Genomic DNA, 21,990 nt, shown 5'->3' with positions numbered 1-21,990 from the left:
TGGACCCCGAGAACCTGTGTAAGCAATATATATTTTCGAATGCATACCATCTGAACTGGAACATCCAGTGGTTTCATGTGAAACAGGGGGCGTTAAATCATCAGGTTCCATTTCTGTGACAGGTGATGTAGCATTTTCCAGTTTCTGCCATGTTTTCCCCTTTTCCAGTAGCATTATTGTATCATCCTTTGTGAGGGCGATCAATTCTTCCGACTCTTCAATGGGAGTCCCATCGTTTTCTAAAACTGCATAGCACTCTAAACCATTTTCTATCTCCAGCTTTTTGATTCCTGAAATAAATGTCTTATATATAGATCTATGTTTTAGGTCAATGATCCTCGCTATGTGCCACTCGCTATGTGCCATTCGCTATGTGCCAACGCCAATCGAAACATACATGGGTGTTTTCTTAAAAGGGTCCTTTGATACACAATGGGATTCGGTAGTGCTAAGTGTTCCCCAAGAAATCCCCCCCCCCACCCCCATCTCGCACACAATATCCCTGTCCAAATGCATAATAGTATTTTCGCAATATATTTCACACTGAACATATTTCACAAATTATAATGATCTCACTGCAAATAAAAACTACTTTAATATTATACTTACCTTTATCTAATAATTCTGTCAAGTTTCCAGCTACAACCAGTTTCCGACATGTGCGGTTTTCATTTGAGATTTTATATAGGGGCATACTGAATTCGATTTTTTAATCTTAAAAATATGATATTACTTTAATGGTCATTAATATAAGATATAATTATAAGGCCTAACAGGTAACAGCAGTGTCAAGATATTATCAAATCAGGAAGTATAAGGACAAAGGTTCGGATTCTGAACCGTGATTTATTTTTAATTAATATCAATAATATAATAAATGAAATGTCACCAAAGCAAGAGATTTACTCGTGTAAGTATAACAATTTCTGTCCGTATTGAAGTCAGGGCAACAAATTAAATGATGGTTTAAGAATTTGAAGTAAGCCTACAATTTTGTGGGCATCTGGCCGGTAAAGTCGATGTAGATCATATATAACAAACACTAAACCATAACGTCAAACTATGAAAACAAACAGTAAGGTTTCTCATATAAGAGATTGTGACCCAGAAATAAAATAAACAATCAATCCATATTTCTCGCGCTCGACCTTAAAAACCATTGTTTCAAAAAAGTTCACAAATGTGGCTTTTCGAATTCATAACGCACAGACTTCCTTTATGACGATATAAACTAAGGGCCATTTGAACTTCAGACATCTAAATTCTACGAACTCAAAAACATCCATTTTTTCTGAAGATGTAGCACGCTATATGCTGGTTGAGGAATGAGCTGGCAATTTCAAGTACAAAGTATTTTATGTGATTGATAACCAAAATATCAGAAACTATTCCAAAACGTGGAATGTCATATTCATCATATTCATATACTAGTGAGCATGAATTAACTGCATAATCTAAACCATGTATTTTAACTTTATTTGTACTGAAGGCAAGTGTCTCATTGTGATCAAATCTGTCAATAAAATTGGGATATTTATCAGCCAGTTTGAAAATATCACCATTACCTACAATATCTCCTTCATAAAGGAAATTATCTGGTCTCCCAATATTACTGCCACTCTGGACATAGCACATAAACAACTGGTGTTGGTGAATCAGAGAAAATGGCAAGTTTTTGAAGTTTTTGTGTTTTCTTTGTGTAAAAGCGGTGTGTTTGGCCTCATATCGCATGCACCAGTGGTGACGAAGTGGTCCATAATGGCGCATTTGTTTAGGAAAATGCAGCATATAATGCATTTTGGGAATAAATGGTGCTCGTCCATGTAGTTCTTTAAATTCGCTTAAAAATTCTACTATTAACAGTCTAAGGACATTTGGTGTCTCCGTTGAACAATACGGAGACGAGCAGAGCATTACAACTTGGATAAGGCGCAGTAAATTTACCCAAATCCGATTCCTTTCCGGAATATAATGACCTATTATAATTGGTAACGTTTCACAGAGAGTTAACATACACGACGATGTTTGTTTAAGAGCTAGTTTTGTGTCCAAATGATGCTTCTCTATTTGACAGGGTTTTGTTGAATTGTGCAAATGAGAATATTCAAATGTAGACAATTTACTGTTAAGCTGATTCAAAGTTAAGAAGTTTCCGACATATATGAAGTTATATAAAGCCAGGGCCATATAATATGGCACGACACCTTCTAGAAGTACGTGCATTGGGTCTTGGGCTAGACCCCAAATGAATTCAAAATTATTTATATCTAGTAAACAGCTCGTTCCATTAATTCCCCAGATTTTACTCCAATATGTTTTTGTTTTTCCATTCAAAGAATCCAACTGAACACACCTGTCCCTATGTGTGATTGTATCTCGTAAATGGCACTCGGACTCAGTGATTGTTGTACGGAGAAATTCAGTTTCAATGTTACAATGCCTGCAGCACTTCAATGCAAAAGCTACGCCCTCTTTAAATTGACCTAACTCATGAGCTGCCAGTGTATCCGCCGACACGAGGACGAGAGTCCCAAAAATGACCCTTTCTTCTCTGTTTATGATCAAACGTAATCCAGAAGTGGACATTTGGTTAACAGTACTTATGAAGTCATTTAACAACAATTTGGTGGCGCCGTGGAACTTAACTAGTTTGCTTTTAGCTATAGCGAGAAGTTGAATTGAGTTGATCCTGGATCTAAATTGAGGAGGGATATTTAGTATAGAAAAGTAGTATAAAGAGATCTTGTGTTTCTTTATATTTGTGCCAAGAGGATTGACAATTTCAAGGTCATCGGTGCTTAAAGCTATCTGAATGGCACTCGGGTGATCATTAAACAATGTGTTGCCTTGTATGTATTCCCCGTCGCATACATCGTGCACAAAATCATCGGGAGACTTATGTGGCGTTTTAATGAAATTAAACATTTCAGGCATATTCAAAAGATTTTCTAAATTCTTTTTGAACGGAACTATGTACCCGAAATCTGATATTGTTTTGATAACACCCTTTACGACTCTTCTCCGTTTTCCTAACAAGAGTTCCTCAGGTTTAACATAAGTTACCATGTGTTTGAAATAATAATTATATCTCTGTTTGCTAGACGATAGAGCCTCTAAACCTGGAGAATAATGTACATTATTGAGAAAAGAAGCATCAATTCCTTCTTGTTGCAAATGAGTTTGTATGACTACCTTATAATTATTTAAATGGTCGGTTAATAAATGACTGGATGATATCACGGCACGATCAACCGAAGCTTTAGATAGTTGATTCTTCGTTTCCAATGCCAAAGTGAACTGAGCATTAATTTTTTGTACATCTACAAAGGGGGTCGCCTGCTCCTCTTGCCATATTTCATCGGCTGATTCATCATCTACGTCACCGTGATCATTTTGCACAATATCCCGGGCATTAGCATTATTATTGTTAGTGTTGCCATGTTTGCGATGATAATGGACTCGAAATGTACCCCACCTTTTAGTAGAAAAACCACAGCCATTGAAACAACATGCAACCAGGAAATTTGGATCATTCCTATGGTAACGAATGAAATGAGCCTTGAATTCGATCATAGAAGTGGATGTATATGTACACATGCAACAACAGAAATCAGACATCGTTAACAAAGACTGTGTTCACACATTCATATTTTAACATGATCTATGAGTATCATGTGTTAAACAATGTATGCAAAGTGTTCACAAATGAACACTATGAGTATGGCGATCAAAGTTGTTGAATTGAATCTAACACAAAAAGGACACAACTGAAACAGACTTAACTTTAAAACTGGTCCCAAAATAATAGAAGAGACATTATTTGAAAAATCAACACATTCCCGCGTTTACTGGAATAAATCAGATCAACTACGACTAACGAGTCCACGACACAGGCTTAACGGTTAGAACGTCTTGCCTTGATGCAAATTACAACTGCTAAATTCCAGATAATAGACAACAACAACAATAAAATACTTAGTCTACCTTGTTCCTGATTTCACTGATTTGATAATGAACTGCTTTTAATTAGAGGATGGCTTGACTTACAAACGATCAAAGTCGATTTTTTAAAAGAATCAATTCAGTAGCTCTCAAAGGAAAGATGTCGTCTGTTCAAATGATCACGTGATAGTGCGGCGCATGCCTATCGAGCACTTTCCCCAGAACGCATAGTGTTCATATTAGAACATATTATGTGTTCAGCTTAGCACACTTATTTCGCAGTCTTCTCTGTGGGTTTCTTCGTTTGCGACACTCTTCATATGTAAAGATGTGTCCGGTAATTTGTTCACAAACAAATTTGTAGCGGTTATTTGATCACGCAGTAGGCCTATCACGTGACTTAATGAAAAAATGTAAACCTTCCAGTTCCAACGAACTGTTTACACATTGAATTGTTTCATTTTTTTTTTATCAATGTTTCAGCTGGTTTACAGTGTCGGACGTATACGTACGGTAATTTTAGCCTCCTATTACAATATACATGTTTTAGGGAGAACTATATTTTCATCAAGCTCTTTAGTGGATGTGACAGGGTGATTTGTACTCTGTTGCCTTGTGAGAGCATGTTTTGATCAAGGTTACATTATTTATTTCTTAGCATTGGTTAAAGAATATATAAAATACTTAACCAAAGTATTTCTGGTACAATTATTCGGGATTGTATATTATATTAAATGTTGTAATTAAGTTAGCTTCTTTATTTTAGTTTTTATGGAATGGGTTTACTAGTTTCATAGTTGTGATATTTAATTGGTAAACGTAAAAACTACTGATGTTTAGTTATTAGTTAATTTCCAGTTATTGGTTATAAGTTTAATTGGAAAGGGTTATGTGGTATTGTGAAACGAGGTTGTATATCACATGGTGTAATTATTTGTTCGGTGGTTGGTTTTTAATAAGTTATCAGGTAATCTCGTGCATTTAAAGCTTACATTGGCTACAGTGGCAGTCGGAGTGCGCTGTTAATTATTGTGGCCCTATTCCACAAACTGGTAACTTTATTTTATTCTTTAGATTGTATGTTAATGTGACTTTTACTAATTGTCTTAGTCGAAGTGTGTGGTAATATTTGTCACTCATTCTAATATGTCTTGTATGTGATTTTATGTTAGTCGCGGGCCATGGATAATGTTATATGTATACATGACGCCAGAAGATAATGATAATGAAGTATTTGTTAAATAGAACCTATTGTCATTGCAGGGCTATTTATTGTTTTGGTTAGTGTTCTAGCCTTGTAGCACCAGTCTTTAGATTATAACCTCTTTGCTACTGGTATAATGGAGTGAATCTAATTGATAATGGCGGAACGCATTGGAAGCCTCCGTATTGGTATATAAAGCACTTTTCGCGACTATCTAAATTTCATGTGGTGTACTGATGTTATGTTATATTGTGATGTAATAAATGTATAAAACTTATCTGTAATTCCATCCTTCGACCCAAATACATAGCGAGTCCCAGATCCATCTTGCATAGGGGCGTGTAGTAGCTGAGACATGGACTCCATACATTGACCCAAAGCTTGTTAGTGGATGAACTCGGGATATTCAATTCTGAACATCCAGCAGAACGCTATAAATATATTAGGAGTCTTGATGAACACCATGGTGTTTCATGTGTTCCATTCAACATGTGCTTGAGAGGTAACATTTAAAAATGTACACACAGTGTTCAGAAAGGAATGGTAAATTAACACATAGTGTTCACATTGGACGTTAATATGGTAAATATAATGGTAGAATGTTCAAATGTTAATGTCAAGAGTTCAAATTAGAACACATATGGACGCGTCAGGCGTCCGTTAGGTTTACAGTGTACCGTGCTAAAAAAAGACTATATAAACGTCATTAAAAATGTCCAATAAAGAACAATTGTTCGTTATAACTTCGAATAAATCAGACATCAAATTGTTTCTAGACTATGAGTATGAACTAGATCGTAGTAAACAGTACGAACTGGGATTAAAGTATTTCTCCGTTTACAATTCCATTAGAAATATCAACGAAAACGATAATCAACTGAAAATATCAACGGATAACGGATTTACGTTCAAAACCCTAAGCTTACTACCGGGAAGCTACGAATACGTAGCCATCAACGAATACCTATCTGAATACGCAATGTTGTCGCTTTCTAGTCTATTATTTTAACAATTCGCATATGTCGGTAACAAAAGATTTTCTGTTGGCCGAAACTCTTCCGCTTTTGACGGATTGTCTGATGAAGTTTCTCACGAAAGTATTGGTGTGTGAGTAAACTTTATCCACGTATGGTTTTTCGGTGTGTTTCGGAACCATTCTATTTGATTCGTAATACTCTTCCTCGACCATTTCTTTATCGTAGTGATACAAGTAATACCAACCCTTCAAAGACAAAGAAGGAGCCTTATATTGTTGCTCATGTTTTGATATTGATAGGTGTTTTATTGTTTTAGTTTTTTCATTATTTTAACGTATTCTGGAGCTATATAGCCCGTTTGGTGCAGATGCTCCTTAATGCATTTCATTTCATTTCATTAGGTGTAAGGTTCCCATTCGTGTCTCAATTCCTCCCAATTGTCTTGCGTGTATTTGGCTATATCAACGTGGGCAATCTTTCTCAAATTCATGGGAACATTTTGATCTATGCAGTGTAGAACAACAAATATTTCGACAATGTTGGTCATGAGTTTGTCGTAAAATTCTTTTGGAATATCATCTGTTGGAGAATTACGTTTTATTCTGTCCAACATTTTTCTTAGTTTTTCCAAATTGACCAAAGTGCAACAATACGGAATTGCTCTTTGCGTGTCTTTTTCGGAATACGTTTCGCAGTCCCAAGCGTATAAAGTATCATCACTGATAGAAGAAAACATGTTTAGTTTCAACTGAAAAATTTGCGTTACGGCATTGTCTGTACACGTTTTCCGCACCTGTTCGTAATTGTCTTCTATTTCTTAAATTCCCAAACTTTTTTGGCTTCTTCTTACCAGACAGAAATGCGAATTGTGTAAGTAAAAAACCCAATCTAGTTCATCATGTACGTCTCTGGGATGTAAATGTCTGTTTTTTTGGGATTATAAATTTCCAAATGTCATGACCAAATCTGAAAAACCGGTCAACAGACATGAGATCATGACCGGTACAATAAGATCGGTATGAAATTAGGTCAGGTCATGTGCGATTCTATCAGAGCGCTAATCAATAATTCTCAGAGTATGAGTCACAGACATGAATCATTATTTTCCAAAATCCTTGCTCCTCAGGACCTTTTTTTTAATTCACATTCTATTTTGAAATAGAAATTGTTAAATTTTGAAACTTTTGGTATTTAGCACAGAGTTTGGCGAGTTTTCGTAATTTCCTACTCCAACTTACTGATATGGTCAATTTATTTCTCACAAAAGATTCGAAATTCCCATAATATAAGAAGTATAGTTTCTGCAGCCATTGTTCAAATATAAAATAAGCTTTAATAGTACGGGCTGGAGCATGTTTCAAATATCGTCACAATTCATTACAATAACTCTTAACTGCTTCATCCTCATTATTTTCATGGTTATATGGTATAATTTCCTCGGGAAGTTCCAAATCACAAAGATTAGATCTTAATTTTGTTAATAAATTCTCACCGAAAGAACGCTTTGCTCTAAATGTAAGATTTTTTAGTGTCTTACACAAATCCTCAAAATTCTCTTTGTGAAAATTCTCCGCTGTGTCCGGTCCATTTTCTTGTAAAGTAGCTTTCAGTTCTTTATAATACTTTAAATGTTCTTCATGATAATATATAATATTGTCAATAGTTGACGTTGGGTAATTGTTGATCTGAAATAGTTACAGAAAAACATCTTATAATCAATATGTCTGAAATGAATATTGTATTTTACACGATTATAGTTGTTCGTCTTTTGCTGTTTTTTCTATTTAAGGATTATCAAAAACAGACTTATGTTATTGTTTCAAAAATAATAACGTACCTGATGAATGTTCCATAGTTTAATCCTTAATTATTACAAAACGGGCTTTTTATAACTGTGATCGTCCAAGAAGATTGAAAAGTTCACGTTGTGTTTTACAGTTCACATAGAAAACAAAGATGAGGTAAGGTTGGCAGCCAATATAGTTTGATCTGAATGTCAATGAAAAAATAAGAACTAGTGAAATATCGAATAGCTAGTTCTGACTGAGCGCCACAGTTTCCAAGTGGACACTGATCTCATCTAACCTGTCGAGGTATATTTATATCATTGGCTGCAAACCTCATGTAGATAGGTGTGGCATCACCAAATAGCTTTTAAATGGAGGTACTAAAAACTAAAACCTTTCATATTTCCAATGTCCTACTGTGTTATAGTGGACACTAAGAATATGAAGTATAATATTTTCGGACCCCCTCCAAATGTTGTTTTTGGTCTAATAAGTTTTTTAATCATTTTTATGACCATAATAAACATATAAGGGGCACTTAACAAAATACTGGGTTATTAACAGGGCGAACTATGGGCTGAACCTGTAGAGGTGTATTTTGTTACATTCCTCCCAAAACCATTTGGTGATAAAAATCGTGTGTGCCCAATCTAATCCCAATTAAAAAAAAAAATCCCAATGATAAAAATCCTTAACCCATAAGTCCCTAACGGTCTTCACACCCATCAACACTCCAATATAGAAAAATCTACAATACAAAATTAAAAACACACATCGCGAAAAGCAACTCTTCAAGTAAAAGTCCCTAACGGTCTTCACACCCATCAACACTCCAATATAGAAAAATCTACAATACAAAATTGAAAACACACATCGCGAAAAGCAACTCTTCAAGTAAAAGTCCTGAACAATAATATAGCACGTTATTTATAGGGTATAGGTAGTCTCCACCAGTTGGCAAGTATCCACCATTAAAAAAAATATATAATATCCACCATTAAAAAAATATATAATATCCACCAGTGTAGAAGTAGGACTTCGTCTAAGTCTCACGTTGTTCGTTTCCGATATAAAGGTAAAGTACTTCCGATGTTTAATTCCGTTAATTACAATCTAATATAGCTGTATAGCGGTTGGCGATATCAGACTGAGCAGCTCGGTATCCTCGAACGTACTGACTGAAGTATTCTTGTTACCGTCTAATATAGCAAAACCCATACAAAGAAACACAATACAAAATAATAATAGAATAAAGAATGATATTAAAAGAATAAAAGATTATGAGGAGAAATATTAATAATGTTTATTGTTCCCACAGACCCTAGAACCATAATTAAATATATTTTTAATAAGTATTGTACTGGCTATTTGGATTACCCTATTTTCAGTCCTTTGAAGTAGGCTGGACGAGAGTGGTCATTTGGGGACACAATACATGTTTTCAGGTGAGTTTTCAGGTTAGCGGTCGTCGACCTGTCACCTGATCAAATAATGTTCAGCCATCAAAGCACTTAACTCGAATACAATACTGGCTAATTAACTGGGTTATGTGAAAGATCTGTGGAGAACAAATATCTGTAAACTTTGTTTCACACTACCAAACAAATGATAAGAAAATGGCTATTTTCTTACAGTATCCACCATTAAAATATAATATCCACCAGATTAACCATGAACAGCAGTTGGACTATCCAATCAGCCTACAAATACTTGCTCAAAACAAAAAGTCATTATTGATTATGTTCCCGAACTGTCATTGTTTTGGCCTTGATTTTTTACTCAACTTGAGTAACCGGTCATAAAGCAATTGACCTTGAGGTGTGAACCTAGGTGTACTTGTAGACATAGGTTCTGGGATAGGTGGGTAGAGTGCTTCGTTTTCTGACAAGAGTGGTGCTGTAGCCAAAGCGGATTCAGTGGCAATGTTGTTGGTGATGGGAGTCATTTCCAATTCAGTTGACTCTTTATTCTCTTGCTCATGAGTCGCTCTACCGCGTAGGATGGACCGAACCCCCGACGCAAGATTCCAGTCTTAAGAATAATCAAATGAATGACCAACACTATGGCTACTAGGCCAATGCCAATTAGAATTAATTGCCAAATAGACCAATCATTGGTCTTGTCATTTTGAATTTTTTGTAAATGTTTGATTTCATAGGTGAGCTCAGTAAGAGGAATTTTCTTAATATTTTGTAATTTTGGAGGTAACTCCGTAAGAGTATAATTTAGAAATTGATCCACATAAGGTTTCTAAATATCAAGCATTGATTCGTTAAACCTGTTTCCCCCTTTTCTTTGCCTTTAAGGTAAGGTCATTTATTCGACATCGATGGCAGCAAAGATGGGATGCTGCAGACACTAACAAGCTTCATGCCATTTAGGCTCTCCTAGGAGACTGGCCCTCCTCCTATTGTGCCAACAGGAGAAATGAAGTTGTTTTGTGTCGCTCTCGTCTTAGACATGCTCACCTCACCAACTGTTATTTGCTCAAGCGAGAGCCTCAACCAGTCTGTGAGCACTGCCAGATCTGCCTGACAGTGAAACACATTCTGATTGAGTGTAAGCATCTAAAACCTATAAGATCACAGCACTGCCGTGCTGTTTATTTATTTCAGCTTTTTGCAGAGAAGGTTGTGTCTTTTTAAAACAAGCAGGTCTTTATTTTAAATTTTAAATAGATTATTCATTGTTTGTTTTGAATATTTTGTTTTTAATACCCCCATGTGGTGTATTACCTCTGATATTGTTTTTAGTGTTTTTTTTTGTAGTCATTAAGTGACTTTTTCTGTGATATTGATAGGTGATTTATTGTTTTAGTTTTTTTTTATTATTTTAACGTATTCTGGAGCTATATAGCCCGTTTGGTGCTGATGCTCCTTAATGCATTTCATTTCATTTTTGATTCGTTAAAAGCCAATGTTAAACAGTCAAATGATGTGAAATCAAAATAAGTGCTCTCATTCGAAAAATGGATAGATTGCATGGGTGGTTGCACGATGACAGACCTCTGCAAAAAACTTGTTTGGTGGCATATGATCGAGAAGCGAGTCGGTCTTTGAGAGACGACCATCCAAACACCGTTAGCAATGTATGTTGCCATAGGCAAAATACAGTTTGGCTTGATAAATACTTTGCACAACCTATCAATTTTTTTCTTATTTTCTGTAAATAAAGCCATCACGTACAGTTGAGACAAATTGGTGGGGTAAATCGGACTTCGGAATTGCCAGAATCCAATCAAACGGATCTGAACATTTTTTAGCTTCGTCATTATCTAACATGGCATATTTGGTCCGATCTTTATTTACAGCAATGACTTCGGCTTTAAGTCGATAAGAGGCTACCATTTTAAACGTGGCTTTGATTTCGAAAGGATCATTTTATTTTGTCATTGGTAATGGTAAATTATGAATCTTATAAATTTCGAGAGTGCCGTCATGATCTAAAAGGGGAATATTTACTACTACGATTATTTTAATGTCCTCAATTAATGAAATACAATTAAGATAGTAGTGCCACAAATTTTTCTTTGGATCTTTTGGAAGTTTAACACTCGGAGGTAAATGATTTTGAATTTCTAATAATAGTTTACGTAGACTTCCGGGTGTGAGAATACTAGACGACAAATGTCCTTAAGATAGCATATTCAATTGCAATTTTATCTGTTCAGCATAGAGATCCGCTCTTAACCACTTGGGAGCGGGATTACCATCATAAATTTTGCTCAATAACGGGATTAATTTTGAATTTTTTTTTTTATGCTAAATATAAAATATTTATTTTTTTTTTTGGAAAAAATCTTAAGTCAGCTTATATTTTCCAAAAAATAATCAAATAAGTATTTTTTGAGTATTATGGATAAGAATAATTTCAGTTTTTGAGCATTGTAACAGTTGAGAAAAAGAATATATTTTTCTATATAATACAAGAGTTTATTCCATGTAAATATTTAGTGCAAATATTTCAAGTTATCACATTTCAAATAAATATTATATCTCAATAATTTAATGCAAATAATATACAACAATTGACTAGTTCATGCAATGGCACAAAATCTAATCAATAACAACTACAAACAATTAAGTGTTCGTTTTGAATATAACAACTGCAGCTAATTAACTATTCATTTTAAATATAACATTTTGAATATAACAACTACCCGTACAGCTAAAATTACTCTTCATTTTGGACTAAAAATCTATAACAACTAACAATTTGAATAAAGCATTTTGAATATAACAACTACAGCTATGTACATTTTGAATAAAACATGTTGGACATAACAACTACAGCTAATTCACTGTTCATTTTGAATGCGATAATTTACTTAAGTGTGAAAACTTTTGAAACATGGCACAACACAAAGAGGAACTTCACACCGTTCACACATATAACGCGATTCAGTTCTTAGTCCACTTTTGGCACAGACTTCACATCTCTTTGTAGGGTACTTTTTTTCTCCGTAGCAGCTATATGCGTTAGGACATGTCTTCCTGTAGGCGTAATGGACTTGGTAAGGAGTGAGGTCTACTACGTGAACGACAAGTTGGTACACGGGAGCTTTCAATTAGTTGAGATACAAGGGATTACTTGAAATCTAGAAGTGATGATTTCCCACCCAAAGCTTTGTGCGGAAAAAATGAGTTTATGATTGTCAAATCCAGCAAGTAATAAAACAATTTCTTATACCATTTCACGTGTTTACGCACAGATTTACAAGTAGCAGCTAATTGGTCAGACCTGTCTGTTCCACCCATACCATTGTTGTAAGACAAAACACAGGCTGGTTTCAAAATGGGTAAATTGGTTCTGCGATCTGTTTTTCCAATATCCACCATCTTTGCATCATGCATAGTTGTCAGCATTTTAACATCTTTTTTGTCCTTCCAAACAAGCAAAAGTGTGTTATTTGATGTTAGAAATGTTATTTCACCTATTTGAGTTTCTCATTTGATATGTCTCTTAGAATATTCTTACGATTTAAACGAACAGTTCCACATGCATTTGTTTTCTGGTTATTCAGCTGAGCAAAGAGATCGGGGCTTGTATACCAGGTATATCCAAGTAGATATTTACTGAGATCCATAACAACCTATGTACTAGCTGGCATTTTAATTGCATCTGTGTCCTGTCCAGTGTATATCTTGAAATTTCATGTGTATCCAGATGCAGGACCATTTGATTGGTTTAATTTGTATAGCTTTATTCCAAATCTGGCACGCTTATAGAGTTCCCTATCAAATTTCAAATAACTCTTCTCTGAAAGACATTTAATATGATGTAGGTACCTGAGTTACTTGTTGTGTTGAGGGTGATGGTAAATCTGGTCGAGTTGTGGGTTTTGGTGAATCTGGTTGAATTGTGGTTGGTGGTAAATTTGGTTTAGCTATGGGTGGTGTCAAATCTGGCTGAGCTGTAGGTGGCAATAATACTGGTCCAGTAGTGGTTTGTGATAAATCTGGTTGAGTTATGGGTGGAGGCGGAGCAGGTGGCAGTGCACCTGGGAGAGTTGTAGGTGGTGGTGAATCTTGTTGAGCTGTGAATGATCCTTTATCCTGCAACCTTTTTTTCACTACATATATACGTCCACATTTTCATGTGGGCGTATAAAAACAAATGTTATAATTGTTTATGAGTAACAATACAAAATAAATGAAATAAAATGAAACATGTATATTTACATGTAAGACATATGATATTAAAAAATAAATGGCATATTTCTTTTTGACTAACAATACAAAATAAATGAAATAACAAAGCTTGGCAGGGAAGGAAATGTGCTCATTGGCAGCTGTTAGAAAAGATAAAATTTCATTTTGAATTAGCACACTTTTTTATTTTGTCAAGGGCAATAAGTCAAAAATAATTTATTGACAAATCATATCAAGTTCCATTAAATTTGAAATAAAACTCTAGTCTGTATAGTTGTCACAAGAAATGTTGATGGACAGACAGGGGGATGGTAATATATGAGCATATAGCCTTGTCCGGAAAGGTCTTATCTGATTACGTCCCTTTAGCTACTCTTTACAATTGAAAAACAATAAAGACCTACGCGCCATTTTCACCCACTTCCGGAGAGGTTTATACAAAATGGACGAATTTACGCCTACAAAGCGACATTATTGTACGGTATGCTCACATTATCGAGGGAAAGAAGTAAATGGACGCATTGTTTCGTTGCATAGGTTTCACATGAATGAAAAGGTGAAAAATGCTTGGATAAGACGAATAAAACTTGTGAAGAAAGGCCTCAGATACAACAGCTCTCTACGTCTCTGTTCTGAGCACTTCGTCGGTGGCGATTTTGAGAAGAATATTGTTCCATCATGTTTGGCGAAAGACGTTTTAACACCACCACCGTAAGCATTTTTTTGTATTATTGATATTAGTTAAATATAAAAAATAACGAAAATTTATTTTCCTAAACAAAAACTGTAAAATAAAAAAAATGTGTCATGTCATGTTTTCTAGGCCTAGGCCTAGTTGATCTAGTATGACAAAGTGTTGTCGATATCCCCTTTTTGCGATCCAATGCTGGTGGTCCCCGTCCGTAAATAAGTTGAATAACAGTTTTCAAATATCTTTATATAAATATCAGACTTCACGTTGTGTTCTTAAAGTTGACATTCAATAGAATAACATCAAGAGAATAGCATCAAGAGAATAATTTAAAGTGTATTTCTAGTCGAGAATAATTTCGAATGCCTACTAGTCTTAAAGGTAGCCAAAGATAAGACTTTATGAGTAATAACGTTTCCTGTTAAGTACTGAAGACAGAGAGTAGTCTTCGCATATTTATACTCTCGACTGTATACGTCATATCGACAGGAATGATAATCTGTTAATCTTTTAATGTTGGTACTTAAAAAAATTGAATATGAATGACCATTATATAACGGCCACGAGTCCTACCACGAGTCCTAATTCATGGGCTATTAATTTCTATACCAATTTCACTAACAAAAATCTGAATACGGGCGGATCTCAGTTTTGTTACACTAGATTAGAATTGCCAGTGCAATTTTTTTTCTCATACAATACAATGAATACAATGTAGATCTATTGTCTGGATTGCATTATTCCCCTCTAAAATATGATTGTCAATTATTGCATTCCAATTGTCTTAGGTCTAGGATGCCTTTGGGACTGTTGATATAAGTTTTGAAAATTTGCTGTTTCAAATAAACACACTTCCCATCTCCTAAATATTTGGCATGGAAATTAACTATTTAAGACTGAAATTTTCCTCTGACCGGGGGTTAATATTTCAATTCATATCAAAATAAGAAGCAACATGCATTTCAGCTAAAATTTGGTATTACCGTAGACATGACTTTTTATTTTTTTTAATTTCAGTTGGAAAGCATCTCTTCAATGAGCCTGGATGTTGACCCCAACACACAACCCTTGGCTAAACCAGAGCCTCAGGGACAAGCTACTCATCTGAAAAGTAATCTTACATCAGAAAATTCATCTATTTTGTTTCATGATTATATTGGAATGGTTCATACTGAAAACATGATACACAATTTGAATAAGGACTGCCAAACAAACATTGGGATTTGCAGTAAATCTATAGGTTCACAAACACCGTTGAAAGATAAATCTGACGCCTCCACACAAACTGAAATGATTTTTAACAGTGCTGAACCATATGCTACCAAATTTTGTGACTATCTTCAAAAGCCTATCTTAACATCAGTTGATGCAGGTACACAGTTTAATAAACCATCAGTGACCATTGAGGACATAAACTCAGATGAAAAATGTATGTTTTATACAGGAGTGCCGAATAAGAGTGTGTTTTATGCGCTGTTTGATGAAATGGGTGATGCTTCTGAAAAAACTAAACAAAATAATTCAAGTTCAAGTTCGGGTACAGGGCGCCCAAGAAGTCTTCGGCTTATTGATGAATTTTTTATGGTGCTTATGAGGTTAAGACTAGGACTATTGTTGGGTGACTTGGCAGACAGGTTTTTCGTATCAAAATCTACTTGCGGTGTTATTTGTGAAAAGTGGATTGAGTATTTACATTTAAAACTTTCATTCTTGACTACTTGGCCTAGTAGAGAAATTGTGGACAAATTTATGCCAAAAAAGTTTAGTAGGAAATATCCTAACTGCCGTGTTATAATTGACTGTACAGAATTTTTTACAGAGACAAATCAATCGTTGTCAAACAAGTCACTGTTGTTTTCTAGCTATAAATCCCATATAACGTATAAGGCTCTTTTAGGCATAAGTCCTGCTGGACTTATTACATTTGTGTCGGACTTGTGGTCAGGAGGCATCAGTGACAAACAGATCACAAAACAATGTGGTCTTTTTGAGTTATGCGAAAGAGGCGACGCAATAATGGCAGATAAGGGATTTTTGATAACAGACTTAACCACACCCTTAGGAATAAGCATGATATTACCCCCATTTAAAACTCATAGGTTTTCTCGTAGAGAAGTTGAGGAGACCCGTAGAATTGCTAACTTACGCATTGACGTAGAGAGGGCAATGGAGCGTGTAAAAAACTTTCGCATACTTAGTGGTGTCATACCAATAACTTTATCCAAAAAAGTGTCAAAGATATTGAAAATATGTGTTGATCTTTCTAATCTTCAACCTCCCCTTGTTCATGATGATCCTTGATCTCAAATGATTTTTGTTATAGTCAAAATTGTGATCTAATTTTAATTAGATGGGTAGCCTAAACTTTTTCATTGTCTCATGATTAATAGTTTTCCAAAGCCTTATTGTTAAGTTGAATTTTTTTGGTATAATTATAGTTTATGAAAATCTCTTAGGGATTGACACGCTGTTAAGTTTAAGAATTTTATTGAATAATTCTTGTATTGGTATGTGTAGGATTTTTTCATTGGCTGATGCTAGATATTTTTGTAGAACATGGCCACCATTTGTTTTTTAAAAGTAATTTAAAGTGCACTTAATGTCTTCATTATCATGCAGTGACATTTATCTTGATCTATCAGACGATTCAATATAAATGAATTGAAATGAAAAATAAGAACTTATTTCTCTTCTCATATTGTTTACTGTATTAAATATGTACTTTACATTAAACAAAGTAATATTAAAATATTTACAATAATATGTATTCATTCAATAAGACACATGTCTTTAGGCACACAATTTATGTCTATAATTACTGTGATTAACTGTCTTTAATCATATAAACGCTTTCCTCTTTGCACACGACATGAGAAAAGTTCTGGGAGAACAAATTTTTGATAAAAGTTGATGACTTTCACTAGACATTCTTGCCAAAATTGTTTGTTGAAGGCAATTCTTTCAATACTTATATCGCATAATGTCCAAACAACAAAGTCGCACCACAATGAGTTTGTGAGAGCCATCTGGGCCTGTACCTGATAGTAGTAATTATGACTACGTTTCAGAATAACTTTGTCTTTGTTCATTTCACAACAGAATTGAGAATCTGTGCAGGCATCAACTATTTTCGAGAATCTCCATTTAAATGGACACTTCACTTCTAAAACTCCAATATTGCCATTATCATCAACTAACCCATCTGGACTAGAACCAAGAAAGGGAAGGTTTTTTTGAACGTATAGTCCAGTATCAGTAACAGATATGGTATTACCAGCGGCCTTTTTAACTAGCACATACTTCCTTCTAGCAGCTGGTTCATGATCACGTCCCCATCTTACACTAGCATTAGTAAAATTATTGTATGCCATGACTGTTTTTATAAGGCTTTCTGGTTCAGTGTTTTTATATTTACAAATTGCCTCAAAATTAGATGATGTCACACGACCAACACGGGCTTTCTTCCATAGCTTGTTCTTACTTTGTCCACGGGTAAGTCTTTCAGTTTTTTCACAATCATCGTCACACAAATACTGATTCTCACGATAGGTTTGAAAAAAGTCGGTACATTTCTCACTGTCTAGTTTTATACTATCGGCATAATTAAAAGTTATGCTGTGGATTTCTGGTAGTTGTAACTTTGGATCAGTAAATCAGTAATCACAACTGTATCTGGTCTAGATAACAGCCATGCTGCATGTAGTGCACATTGTCTAAGTTTATTTGCAAAATTGTCCACATTTATAGGTGTAACCGTTGAAACGGTTTCTTTTATTGTTTTTTTTTTTTGTACTGTGGGAGTTTCAATCTCTGGATTCCATTTACATTTTTTGAATTTAATGTCTTGTGATTTTACTGGACTGAGTTTCCTTTTCCGCGGTTGGATCCATTTACATGTAGTTGATGTTGACGCATGCAGACCATCCTTCTTTTTTTCCGTGATATCGATCAGCCCATGGAGAACTGCCGCTATATGGTTACATGATTCTCCTTCACTGAAAATATAAGAATTAGAACGGTTATGTATTACAATGTTCAATCAAATGAAGGTGACCGAGCAGCTTTAAAGGGATTGGAGGTCTTCTAGCCTTGTGTGTAACTGTTATTTGAGCCCTTCAAACTTTCCACCGTATGCCTGTGGTTTCTGTTATTTCAGAAAAACATAACCAGATATGACTCGACTGTGAGACGTTGAGTGATTAGGGTGATGGCGTACAAGGCGGCATACCGTGTTATATCATATATTATGTGGTATAACGCCATAGAGTAATAATAACTCTACCGGTATGTATAACGCCTTGTATGCGATCACCCCAGTAACTCAACGTCAAAATCAAAAAAGAGGGAAGCTAGTGAGACTACTGTGATACCGGTATTTATGGATTTTATAAAATAAAAAATTGGAACTGATATTGAAATAAACCAGCTAGTTTGAAATGGCATATTTGCACACAAAAATTGAACACTATTTGTACATATCCAGCACTACATTCACGCCCAGCACCATGGACATGTCCAGTTACTTTCGACATACTAATCCAAACTAAATAATCTGGCTTCTTCTTTTCATTTAATGTTGGCATGGATGGAATTACTTTAGCACGAACATAACAGTGGGTAATTTTAGCAGCAATATTATGGTATTGTACTGAATGTACATGACGATCCTCGTAGAACACTTTGGCTTTAAGTTGTCTTTTGGCATTGTTCTTTTCCTTGTCAACTGTACGACCTTGACTGAGCACAAGATAATTATATAGTTCAGTGTTTGTAAAATCTGGTATTTGCTCACAATCGTCAATCCAACCTTGTTTCAGGGACGATGGGTGTGGTAAAGTTTCTCCTAATGGTGTAACAAATCGTTCCAAGTTCCTCCGTTCTTCAAAATTCCTATCCTCCAAAACCAACTCGCTCAACGGCCTTTGACGGAAAATATCTGTACCTTTTGCACGTTTAATCAACTCTGATTTTACTCCTGACACATACTGCCCATGATCCCGCAGATACGACTTTAATTCGTTAACGTTCAACTTATCAAAATCCAAATACAAATCTTCCCGCTCACTATTCTCTTTGTTAGACGCCATATTGTTTCTTTTGTTCTAGAAAATATCCCCCCGGAAGTAGAATTATTCCATACAACGCAAGGGACGTAATCCAGTCAAGGGGCAGATAACACCTTTCCGGAAAAGGCTATATTGATGTGGGCATACAAAAAGATACATGTAGTAAGAAATATAATGATGAGATTTGAACAATGTGTGTTATTGTTTTGGTTTTGTCGAAATCTATTTGAAAGAGGACATTATCGGCCAAAAAGAAATCTTCTAGTTCTGTTTTGTTATTTAGGAGGTGTGCAAGGTTTTTTGATGTTAAAAACTCAAAAAGAGTATTAGTGAGAGAAGTTAGTTTCTCTGTTTTGTTGTCATTTTTTATTTGAAACATGGCAGTAGTTTGTGTTATTAGGGCACATTTTTTTTACCCTAGTTCGACACATTGGACAGGTAATAAGATTTTGAGATGTTTTTCTGGCAGGAGGGACAATTTGTTTTGACAGATACTCTTGCAGATATAATGGTTCCCGATATGTTCCCGATATTGATTCTGACTTGTGTAGTGTTAATTTGATATCATTGTAAATTCTTAGTTTGCAATTAGTTATTTTATAACTATTATCTTGAGTAACTTTGTTAACTAAATTTTCAAAAAAAGTTACTGTTAAAAAGTCATTGCCATCATGAAAAGTTACGTGTTGAATTTCCTTTAGGTTAAAATTTTATTAATGATACTAAACTACAACAAGAGGTAACAAGATTAATAAGTTTTATTCAAAAAGAATTGGTCAACGTAGCGAACAAAACTGAGTTACAAAATTTAATTTCATTAATATCTAAATTAGAGGATAAGATTGCAAAACAAATATTAGACATTCAACAATCGATAGATAACATTCCAGATGAAGATACGTTTCAACAGGAATTAAATGCTCTGGAAACTAAACTTAACAGTGAATTACAAAAAGAACTAACAAATATTCAACAACAAATACAAAACATAGATGATAGCGAAATCAAAACCTATATTCATCAACAAATACAGAACATTGATGATAGTGTTATTCAACAACAGATAACCACTATTAATAACCTAGTTTTGAAACAGAACAAAAATATAGTCGCATTAGAAAAAAGTTTCTCTCAAGAATCATATTATTTCAATCTTCCATTTGGAGGTTTTGATGATCCTTCTATTACTGATAATATTGATAAATCAAAAGACTATGAATTTAAAAAATATGGATTTACAGCAAATATTAGAGTATATTCTGTTCCAAATTATACTATTTACCCCAATAATATTTTTGATTCAGAGAATGATTATCGTCCAATATTTTTTTAATTTCCCAGGAAAACTTATAATTGAAATTAATTTTCCTTTTCAGGTAAAAGTTGATTCAATATTCTTCAGACAAAACTTATATATATCTAATAAACAATTTAACGCTCGTAAAGTTCTTCAGTTTATCAATGGTACAAGAAATGTAGAAACTAAAGAATTAGAAATTAACGACGAAAACACCAAGGTTAATCACTTAACCTTTAAAATTAAAACGAGTGGAAAATTCATATCAAATGAACGTTTTTCCAATGTTATTAAGCTTATCACTGATGAATTTTTAACATTTAAAGGGCAAATTGAATTAGATGGAGAGATAATTCAAGATGGAGGATATAAACAAGGCATGCAATTTGTAGCTTTTAATACCAAAACTTTTCGCAATTTCTTCGCTAGAGTGGATATAAAATCGGATGCTTCTGATTGGTATTTCACAGGAAAAATGATTTTCCGTAAAAACAATTTCAAAGAAATAAAAAGATCAAAAAAGGGTAGTGGTGTTACCCACCCTAGGCCTGTACATCTGGGAGAATCAAACCCTCCCTTCCCCGAAATCTAATACTGTCCGTGCCAGGCCAGATCAGACAATTTATTTTGACTTTGGTATTATTTATTTCATCTTATATTTATATATTTTATTTTTTTTTGTATATATTGTATATGTTAGGATTTTGACATTTGTTTCTCGTGCATATAACAAACTTTCTTCAACAAAATTTGCATTAATCTTTTAATCTTACCAAGTAAATTTAATTGCCATTATTTATGTTTTTCTTTCGTGTAAATTATACTCCGAGATAATCCATCCATTTAAATTACTACTCGGATATAATCAAAGTTCAAAGTTAGTTCTAATCAATTTACAATTCACTAATCCCGCTTATTTTATCAAATATTTCTCAAGTTTATTTATTTTATATTTTTGTATTCTTGATTTCTGTTTACTTATGTTTTTCATTTATGTAAATTGTACTCTAAGATAATCTAATCTGTCTTCCATCGACCTCTACCACCTACCAATCGCTCACCACCAACCAACCCATCCAGCTATATCCCACCCCATCGCCGACCTACCTACAACACCTACCAATCAAGAGGTAACCATCGACCTGACCAACAACAGAAACGACTACCAGCCCACCGACGCCAACCAGTCCCCACTCATAAGGAGGAAGAACCCTTTGTGAAGGTGTTCTTCCAAGTTTTGCAGTCCCTCCATCATTTGGCAATCCTTACCCTTCAACAGCAAGGCCAACCAGCGTTTACCTTCAAACGCAAAGTCTCTGAGTTGGATAGTTTTATCCGTCCAGCAATGAAAACATCAGCTGTTGACGCGAATATT

The 21,990-nt window shown here is 34.6% G+C and overlaps 7 protein-coding genes across 7 annotated transcripts in view; 2 read left to right on the top strand and 5 right to left on the bottom strand.

Annotated features, from left to right (window-relative positions):
• LOTGIDRAFT_165436 (hypothetical protein) overlaps positions 1-694 on the bottom strand; it is a gene marked incomplete at both ends in the record, with an annotated part of 4,765 nt that extends 4,071 nt beyond the window's left edge. The window contains 2 exons of the mRNA XM_009062453.1: positions 48-290; positions 610-694. Of these exons, the coding sequence (XP_009060701.1) occupies positions 48-290; positions 610-694 (328 nt within the window). The remainder of the gene's footprint in view (positions 1-47; positions 291-609) is intronic.
• Positions 695-1,272: 578 nt separating this feature from the next.
• On the bottom strand, positions 1,273-3,618 carry LOTGIDRAFT_165435 (hypothetical protein; the record flags this gene model as incomplete). Its single annotated transcript, XM_009062452.1, has 1 exon — positions 1,273-3,618. One exon carries the CDS (start codon positions 3,616-3,618, stop codon positions 1,273-1,275), a length of 2,346 nt encoding a protein of 781 aa, XP_009060700.1.
• A 3,872-nt stretch (positions 3,619-7,490) lies between these two features.
• LOTGIDRAFT_165434 (hypothetical protein) lies at positions 7,491-8,247 on the bottom strand (the record flags this gene model as incomplete). Its single annotated transcript, XM_009062450.1, has 2 exons — positions 7,491-7,808; positions 8,209-8,247. 2 exons carry the CDS (start codon positions 8,245-8,247, stop codon positions 7,491-7,493), a joined length of 357 nt encoding a protein of 118 aa, XP_009060698.1.
• A 4,933-nt stretch (positions 8,248-13,180) lies between these two features.
• LOTGIDRAFT_165433 (hypothetical protein) lies at positions 13,181-13,972 on the bottom strand (the record flags this gene model as incomplete). The annotated part of the gene is made up of 2 exons (XM_009062449.1): positions 13,181-13,482; positions 13,966-13,972. 2 exons carry the CDS (start codon positions 13,970-13,972, stop codon positions 13,181-13,183), a joined length of 309 nt encoding a protein of 102 aa, XP_009060697.1.
• Positions 13,973-15,542: 1,570 nt separating this feature from the next.
• LOTGIDRAFT_125704 (hypothetical protein) lies at positions 15,543-16,553 on the top strand (the record flags this gene model as incomplete). Its single annotated transcript, XM_009062448.1, has 1 exon — positions 15,543-16,553. One exon carries the CDS (start codon positions 15,543-15,545, stop codon positions 16,551-16,553), a length of 1,011 nt encoding a protein of 336 aa, XP_009060696.1.
• A 533-nt stretch (positions 16,554-17,086) lies between these two features.
• On the bottom strand, positions 17,087-19,339 carry LOTGIDRAFT_165431 (hypothetical protein; the record flags this gene model as incomplete). The annotated part of the gene is made up of 2 exons (XM_009062447.1): positions 17,087-17,890; positions 18,728-19,339. 2 exons carry the CDS (start codon positions 19,337-19,339, stop codon positions 17,087-17,089), a joined length of 1,416 nt encoding a protein of 471 aa, XP_009060695.1.
• A 356-nt stretch (positions 19,340-19,695) lies between these two features.
• The window catches only part of LOTGIDRAFT_165430 (hypothetical protein), a gene marked incomplete at both ends in the record, with an annotated part of 6,663 nt that continues 4,368 nt past the window's right edge, over positions 19,696-21,990 (top strand). The window contains 3 exons of the mRNA XM_009062446.1: positions 19,696-19,756; positions 20,152-20,570; positions 20,695-20,835. Coding sequence (XP_009060694.1) covers positions 19,696-19,756; positions 20,152-20,570; positions 20,695-20,835 — 621 coding nt within the window. The remainder of the gene's footprint in view (positions 19,757-20,151; positions 20,571-20,694; positions 20,836-21,990) is intronic.

The sequence above is a fragment of the Lottia gigantea genome (genome assembly GCF_000327385.1).
Source record: "Lottia gigantea unplaced genomic scaffold LOTGIsca_51, whole genome shotgun sequence".
Lineage (NCBI taxonomy): Eukaryota > Metazoa > Mollusca > Gastropoda > Lottiidae > Lottia > Lottia gigantea.
Note: the sequence above shows the minus strand (reverse complement) of the source record. Positions and strands in the feature narration are given on the sequence as shown.